The sequence below is a fragment of the Ptychodera flava genome, chromosome 18 (genome assembly GCF_041260155.1).
Source record: "Ptychodera flava strain L36383 chromosome 18, AS_Pfla_20210202, whole genome shotgun sequence".
NCBI classification, from domain to species: domain Eukaryota; kingdom Metazoa; phylum Hemichordata; class Enteropneusta; family Ptychoderidae; genus Ptychodera; species Ptychodera flava.
This window is the reverse complement of record NC_091945.1, coordinates 21,601,964-21,610,979: the sequence shown is the minus strand read 5'-3', so window position 1 is coordinate 21,610,979 and position 9,016 is coordinate 21,601,964. Positions and strand designations below refer to the sequence as shown.

The 9,016-nt window shown below is 37.0% G+C and overlaps 1 protein-coding gene across 8 annotated transcripts in view; it reads right to left on the bottom strand.

The window, feature by feature from the left end:
- Nucleotides 1-108: 108 nt before the first annotated feature.
- The window catches only part of LOC139117142 (peptidyl-prolyl cis-trans isomerase G-like), a 30,265-nt gene continuing 21,357 nt past the window's right edge, over nt 109-9,016 (bottom strand). For 7 of the 8 annotated variants that reach the window (XM_070679997.1, XM_070679998.1, XM_070679999.1 and 4 more), the window contains 3 exons: nt 8,476-8,529; nt 7,833-7,958; nt 109-1,181 (listed from right to left, as the gene is read on the bottom strand). In XM_070679997.1, coding sequence (XP_070536098.1) covers nt 1,007-1,181; nt 7,833-7,958; nt 8,476-8,529 — 355 coding nt within the window. In that variant the 3' untranslated portion in view covers nt 109-1,006. Of the gene's footprint in view, nt 1,182-4,970; nt 4,993-7,832; nt 7,959-8,475; nt 8,530-9,016 lie in introns of all 8 variants that reach the window. The other variant, XM_070680000.1, reaches the window with a different exon arrangement.

Genomic DNA, 9,016 nt, shown 5'->3' with positions numbered 1-9,016 from the left:
GGAACACTTCCACTGAAGTTATATATGCAAATACATGCAAATATGGAGGGAAAGACCATTTAAATGCCCATGTGCAGTTATAAATCAATCAAACATGAGAGTCATCGCTTTCTAAAAGCTGTGAACAGGCATGTTATTCACAGAGGTTTATTGCAATCAAGGTAGATTTTGAGTTTGTCAAGTTCAATACTGACGAGTTTTTACATGTCCGAATTGTGACAGCACTTTGGAATCAGAAAAATCACAAACTAAATATTAAATCTCTGTGGCCCCTGCGGTATTACTTGGGCTTTTCAACCTAGTTCACGCTGGGTATTGAAAGTTTCTGGAATATAGCTTTATGTATTAAAAATTATATATCTCTACTTGACTTCTACAACATGAGTTGTTTGATTTGAAGTTGGACACATTGCTAGTGTGTCTTGCAGCTCAAAAAACAGTTTTAGCTTTTGAAGCATGACTACATTTATTCCAAAAAAACAAAAGAAACTTTGGAATATGTCTGAAGAGGAATAAGTACAAAGTGAAGAAATGTGATAACCTCGATGTGATAATCTTGATGTGTTAGGCTTCTTGTCTTTCATTGTCATGTTTTTACCCTAATGTCAATCATCAATTTGTTTTACAGTTCTATGACAAGAATGTGCGGCAATGAATCAACAGTTGTTTATGAAACACTATGTCCCAGCAAATATTTTTTTGTTTTATTTGTTTGTTGAAGTAATTTTGTTATGTCCAATGCTACAGGCCTATCAGTATTGCGAATTACTTTTGGTCAAAGAAGGAAAAAAATGAATATCTTGGTTATAACCATGTGAAGATATACACCACCTGACTATGAAACGTATCATGCAACCAACGTTTGAAGAATTATTTTGGATAAAAAGTGGTACCAATTTTTGTTGAAGGTGTCTTACAATGACAAGGTGAAAATTTTACAATTCTTGTTTTAAGGAAACACTTTCCATTTACATATTGAATGCAAGAAAAACTGATACAGTTTCTCTTAGTCACTGTACGATGACCTGCTGTCAGAATAGCTGCTGTACGAGCGGCTTCTGTACCGTCGGTGGCGCGATGGAGTACGACTCGACGACCGGCTGGATGAGTAGTAGCTACTATACGATGAGGAGCGGGAGCTGGTTCGGCGACGTCTGCGTCCATATCTATCCGTGGAATACCTTGAAGACACAAATACACACGGAAATAGCATGTGAATATTTACATGCATTTATGCCATTATAGATAATAATTCAGAGCCACAGTTAAACACAGATTCCACTTGCTGGTTTTGGTGTGTATCGAACATTTTCAAGTTAAGGTAGTATGCACCTTTGAAAGTGAAAGACTTCAACTTTGACTAAAACTTTTCTCAAGGAAACTTTTGAACCATTCTCATCTAACCTGTTCACCCCCAGTTCCCTGTGAACAGGTCCACACTTACCATTGATAACAATGGGTTTAAGGCCAAACCATGGTGGTGAAAGGTTTTAAATCACGAATAAAAATCAGGGGTCACCATGCAAATTTCAGAACTAGAAAAACAAATAGCCTTTAAATTTACCAATATTTGAACTTCAAAATGGCCGCTATCCATGTGATCACTCTTTGGGGAAATTTAAATTCCCTATTTTCACAAAAGAATGTTTGAATATCTGTCCCCAAGGCACATTCTAACTTAAAATATTTCACATGGCTTCATCGAAATTATAAAACTGTCATGTCTCAGCGTTTGGCAAGAGTGAAGAACACTTGGTCCATACTGAGCAATTTTGCAAATCAACATAATCCTAGAGGGTCCAGTTGTTTCACAAAGCTCTGACAGGCCCCTTAAAGAGGCACTCCCACTTGGTAACATTTTTTAAAACACATTTTTTTAATGCCAACGGTGATGTGGTGACTGTGCGCGGAGATATCGATAAAACATGTCATTTCCCGAGCGTATTTTTCACATCCCGAAGTTTTACGATCGTTTCTGATTTTGACCCGAAATCCCCCGAAGGTTTGTTGTTGTGCTGATTGACGATATTCTAGGGAGTCTACAATAAGTTCGAACGACGCAATTAATTTACTTCCCACTGCGAAGACTTTATATACAGCATTATGCCATTACCTCAGGTAAGTTTTGTAAAACTTCTCCTTAGTTTTTGTCATTTTCATTATTCTAAATCAGTTGTACTATATTTTTAACCAATACCACATAAACATCAGTTTTTACGTGTCAAATATTAGCCGCCTCCGATGACTACATTTTGTCGTCTGCCACACAGTACGCCGCGCGCGTGGTATGCATCTATGCATACCAGGCGGCGGCCGCTATGTATCAACCGCACGTAACTGTGCTAGTCACCTATGCGAATTCTGGTGGAATCAAACTTTGTTTTCCGTTTTTTCTCAGAGTCAGTAAGACTCGGCTTTCCCCCAGGGGGCATGACCGATCACCGACGCGAGTGGTACTGTGGCATACAGCAGCGTAAGCGTAGACTCGTACTCCATAGCTTAGGTGACAATGGCCCCAGTGCCGAACGTTCAATGTTCGGAAGCTGAATTTAGGTGGGCCACCGGAATTCAAACTTTTACTTTTTTGAGGACATGTTTTTATCGATATCTCGTGATCCGCGCGCAGTCGCCACGTCAAATATCGACCGTTGGCATTAAAAAAATGTGCTTTAAAAATGTTACCAAGTGGGAGTGCCACTTTAAGACTACCTGGAGATTGAAACAAGTGTTCTTCTGGTGGACCAAACACATTCAGTTTCCAATGCATGGCACAGGTGAAAATTAGCAGACACCAGTCTTTCGCATACAAACTTAGAGGGTTTCCCTGAAAGCTCTGTAGCTAAGCACCCTGACCCGCATCCAAACAACTTCCTCAGTAACTACTGATTACTGCAAAATGATATCTGTGTCCACTGATCTCCATTCCTGGCCAATTCATATTAAATTGCAGAGACACAAAGGGACAGAAGCTGTAACTTTTGATGGTCTTTTCAAAATTTTGTTTTCTTTCTCTTCCCAAAAAAGGCATGTTGAAAGACCCACCATTCAGCTCGCCAATCCAGCCTGTACATGTATACACTGCATTATCATTGTTGAAGACGGAATTTCAGTCAAGACTACAATACTATATAAAATGTAATAAATAACAGAGCACTGTATATGTAACACGTTTTATTGACAAGCTGAATACTGCGTGCTTCAACATGGTTTCTTCAAGAGTAGAACAAGAATTTGCGGTTGAGAAACAGTACAAAAGAAAGCAAATAAAAATCATCAGAAGCTAAAGCTTTTGTTCCTGTAAAATATCTTTCAAGGACAGACAATTAAAAAAAACTGACATACACACAAAGAGTGAGGACATAACACCGGCTACACAATCACATATCTCCTTGTGTATTTACAAGATGGTCTGCATACACTAGTACTATTTAACCCTTTGAGTGCTGTAAATTTTCCTGTCAAAATTTTTGTGCAAAATTTTGCCAATTTTTTTATGAAGTTTTTGTAATTATTTTGGCAATTTTAGACCAAATGGACGTTAAATTTCATGGGTTACAGTTTTGAAACAAAATTTTGGAAAAAATCTGAAAAAATTGTCTGGGTTACACTTTTATAAAGGCGGCAAAAATTGACTTTGGCGCTCAAAGGGTGAAATTTCATAAAACCCTGAAAAATTTGCACAGAGGACTGTATTTATACTCAAGACACTTGTCAATGTCATATCAACAAGTCAAACACTTCACAGGAACTTAAAATTCAAAGTGATGCTGATTATTTATCATTATTTTTAGGAATTTATAAAAAAGTCTGTAACTCAGAATGTGCTGGATAAATTTTGAACCAAGCTAAGATGTGAAAACAGATGTGTATGTAATACTTGAAAATAATGATAATGATTGATATGGCAAGGTGTCTTTGTAATTTGTACACAACAATTGTTGGAACGGCCTACATTCCCTTTGTCTAAATATACCTCTTTCAGGTAGTTGAAAACTTGGAGAAATTATAAATTTTACTAATAATGTACATTGAAGATACACAATCAATTCAGACAGTAGGTATGGATGTGATGTTGGGTGTCACTATGGTGTGCATGTATGTGTGTGCAATATGGTGAGCCAGGATTAAAAATCACAGAGAAGGCAAAGTTTAGTCGTTGAATATTGAAAGATGAGTGAGAACAGGTAAAATGTGAAGTGTGAGAAACCATGTATGTACCATTTTTTCGCAAACCCCATTATTGTAACGCATCCAAAACTATTCTTGTCTTTCACTGCACCAGAATGAATTTTCAATGTATCTGAGTGGATTGGTGTTTTTATCAGCATGTGAATGGGATATCTCGATACTGTGCCCGGTTCAGTCATGGCAAAGTCTGAACGAGTGGAATTATGTCTTGGTGAAATGTGGGCATACTTGGACCAGTTCAGGGGTGTGACTGGGTTCCACTGGCTTATGACTGTATATTTGAACCTGTCATGGAGGAAGTTTTTCAGTCCCAGTGATGGTCCGACAGTCCGTTCAATACCAATATGAAAGGAACTTTACTTATGAGAATTAACACAACAGATATGTTGCCCAAAATGACATAACCCTCATAAGCATGCTAAAAACAGCAACAACATCACTCCATGACAGACTTGAAACTATTTTACCTATGAATGGATAGGTGTCTTTTTTCACTCAGAAGATTCTCAAGTTCATGTACATTTTGACACAGTTGATTTTGATTTCTCAAGAAGAATTAAGGGTGTTGTATGTGCAAAAAACTCTTGCCTGGCCCTACGAATAAAAAGTCTCATTTGAAGGAAGGGGCGTTTCCATTGTCTATCTGTACAGAAAAAGATGTGAGATTTGTACTCAAGTCAATAGTATTGTTGTGTTGTGTGCAGTTTGAAGGTACAAGCAAAAAAAAGAAACACAAAGACTGCAGATAGCGGTGTTGTGTCAAAGTTGCACTGCATGCTCACCTCTTAATGCTGGTGTAGTTAGCTAAAATACAAAATAACAAAAGAATGCAAAAATATTCATGTTGTGAAATCTTTAAACTCATAGTCATACTAAACATTGAAAATGTGCAAGAATTTGAACTGCAGATCTCATGGACTATAAGCTTTTATGTTGACAAAGAAGACAAAAACTGCACACAATTTACCACTCCTTGTTGACCAGGGCACCCTCAGTTCACAATGGTACAGTCTAACAAAGAGCAGAATGCACTTGAAAGACTCTGCCAATTTTTAATCCTGGGGTGCCCAGATTTGATATATTTTGATGGTTAGCTTCACGCAACAGGTGTAAAAATTGTACAACAGTATCAAAACGTGTCACTGCTCAAGCAAAGTACACAACAATGCTACATAATACAAATACTGAACAAAAACATGTGGCCATAAATGTATTTTTTAGTAATTTGGTGCTTGTATGGCCTTAATTGTGAAAAGCTAAATTCTAAAACTTCAGTCGTTGAAATCCATTCACACATTCCAAGAACCTTTCCATTGCAGACACTGACGCCGCCATCCTTAATTTATGATACTGACGAAACTCAAAGCACACCATAAATTTGTCAGTGTCTTTTATTTTTAATTTCGCTCAACTGAAAACTGTCTTAAGAATGTCTACTGTCTCAATAAAGAAGCATTCTAGTAAAGTGAAATCATCAATACCTGGATTTAAAAAAATTAAGAAGGCATCTCAACAGACAGCAAAATTAATTCTGCCGTACAAAGATATATATATACCTCTGACAAGAGATCAATAGAAGTGTACAATAAAAGCAAGTGAGACCACTCTTTGCCAGTTTTAGTGCCAGTTCTTTTTCCTTGGAACTGATTTCATAAGAAAAATGCAAATTTACGCTTTTTTCTAAATTTAGCATCATGCACACAACACTTTTTCTGCCTACAGAGAAATTCAGACAATTTTTTTGGTCCTATCGCAATTTTCTTTTATCGCTGCAGCTCAATCGATTGCCGATCCTTTCATAGAATCAATCATTACAATGATGAAAAAAGTGCCAATTCAACCATTCCTAAAGGTGTAATTCAGAATACCTAGTGAAAAAATTCACACTTTCATTTTAGCATATTGACCCTTTAGAGTGCTGTAAATTTTCCCGCCAAAATTTTAGTGCAACATTTCACTAATTTTTATTAATTTTTCTGTTATTTTTTGATAAGTTTTGACCAAATGGACATCACCTTTCATTGGCTAAACTTTTTTATCGAAATTTTGGCAAAAATCTGAAAAAAATTGACTGGGGTATATAATATGACAGAAACAAAAATTGACTTTGATGCTCAAAGGGCTACCAATTGAACTGAGACTTCAGAATGAATCCCTCATACCGTAGTTTACATTAACAACAGATGGTGACTTCTCTGGTTGTTTTTTTTAATTGACCCTGCAAGTCCACAGTAGAAATTCTACATCTTTGGAAATGGAGGGCTGAAAAGTTTACTGTATGTTCTTGATGAAAAAGATGACATGAAGATGACATAATTATAAGTTAGACCGGATGACATGAATATTCATGAGTTAAATCATATGGTAATAGGTATAAATATTAATGATTTGAATCACCATGCATGGTAAAGATCCTGTAAATTGGCCATTATATTACCATGCCCTGTCCATTGCATTTTAATTGGTCGAGCTGGACCACATGACTGACCACAAATACACAGTAATGGTTTGTTTACATGCCTGTGAATATGAATTAATATATCAACAACTCATAGTATAATAAACATTGTAACTTTGCAGCTAAAACGTAAATTTTGATTTGTGCAAAGGTCATAATCAATCACACTTGTGGGCCAAGTTTAGACACTTTTTCAAAAAAAAATCTCTGGATTTGCAAAATTTTTACAGCGCGTGTGACAGTGCGTCGCATATTACGAGCTCGCATACAGCACAGCACATCATTGTTCAGTGAATACAACATTTATGTAATACAAGTTCTGGGGCCCCGTTGTCTTTCGCATGGGAAATTTTCAAAAATTTTGACGGTTTACTTGGGTTCATTGATAATACAATGGAAATAACAGACTCCGCCTTGATGATTAACGTTTATTTATGGACGCGGGCAGGAGGAAAGCCAAAATTCGCGGGCTCAGCAAGCCTTGCCCATTAATTTTTGGCTTTCATTTCGCCCTTGCCTATAGATCAACATTTATGGTCAGGGTAGCATCCTTTATTTCCGTAATGTTCTGCAAATAACAGTTATCTAGTCCCATTCTTTGCAGTTTTTCTATTTCAATACATCATGACAAGCAAACTTTAATACCAGAATGGTACACAAAGGTTTCTGTAATGATTTCACATATTACAAGTAGTGCTAGAATGGACAACAGCTCGGCATTCAATGCAGCGAACATGTTCCTAATGGAAAGGCTTTTAGAATGGGGTGAGGACAACTGGCCATGTCACCAACACAAACTGGGGAAGTTACAGGAATTATAAGCTGTAAGACACAGACGGACAAGCAATGACAAGAATTCAGTCAGGCACTCAAGCTGTGATACTCATGTGAAACGAGATATTGCATGATTCTGATTGGAATTAACATTTTGATGGGTAGACATGTTCGTAAAGCAAAGCATAATGGGAAGGAGTTGAGCCAAGCAGTCTAGGTTGATCTATGAAAACCCACTGAAGAGAAAAAAATAAAAAAATATATGCAAAACCGAGACTTCCAGGGGGTGTCACTCTGGTGGCACTCCTGGCAGTGAATCACATCTTCAAACATCATAATACACTGTGTCTTTGGCTTATATAACCCAGCACTGATAAACAACACTCAGGTATGTATGTGACTTTTGACCCACCTGTCTCTACTGTGAGACCTGCTGTATGAATATGACCTGCTTCTATGATGTCTGTATCGGTCATGTGACCTGGATCGACTACTGTCCCGTCGATGTTTGTCATAGCTTCTACTGCGACTTCTTTTCCTGTTTTGTAAATAAGAAATGTGGTCTATGGCATTGGTCTATATTGGAGCTTATCTGCTCATACATAGCATATCAGATTCAATATTTTTGGCATGAACAGAATCCTTCATTGACCAGAACAAACACTATTTGATTCAGACATGTTAGGTTCCCATTCTAAAAATTTAGCAGAGATATTTTGATAATTAGAATTGGTGCTTTGATTTCACAGTGAAATCTACCCATGTCAATTCATGGACTTAATACAGTAACAGAGTGTATGTCAAAATTCAGTTTCATATTTCTTCGAACAAACTTGAAGGGTGATAATCAGAATCGCTCGATCGTGCTGCAGTGTCAATTGACCATCGGTAAAATCAAGCTCAGGGTACCAATATTTTATGGAACAGTGTTACCAGCCTACATGTACCTCTGCTTAATTTGCAGATATACGTTGTGTATTTTACCAGTATTTTATCAATTTCAGCATGTTTCAAAACATAGATAGCTTTTGGTTCATCTAAAATCTTCACTGTACCTTGATTTGCGATGTCTGCTTCGACTCCTACGACTATGACTTCGGCTGTAAGACCTTCAATTACAAAGCAAAGCAATTTTGCAAGAATGAACAAGAGATAAAGATAAATGGATGTGATACACACTACTATTCGACCATACCACATATTAAAGTCTAGCATGAAACCTTGCTTTGTAATGTCACAAACTTTAATATTACACTGTTTAATTGAAGGCATCAGCAGTCAATAATTCACAAACACTTTATCCTGTCAAAAACTTTAAAGATGTAAAGAATATCAACTAATATTATATAGGGCTCAGCCCTTGGTGTCGCGCCAGGGGTTAAGATTGGCAATGTTATTTGTAATGATTCATGATAAACTGTAATTGTTACTTCATAAACGTTTATATGACAACTATGCCCAGTTTCCCTCTGATGAAAGTAGTTCACGTACGTACACGACGTCAAACCCTGCAGCAGGGCAGGTATAGATTTTCTGTAGCGTGTAAAAATTTTGGACAAAAATTGGCAATTTTTACAATGATATTAAACAGCCTAT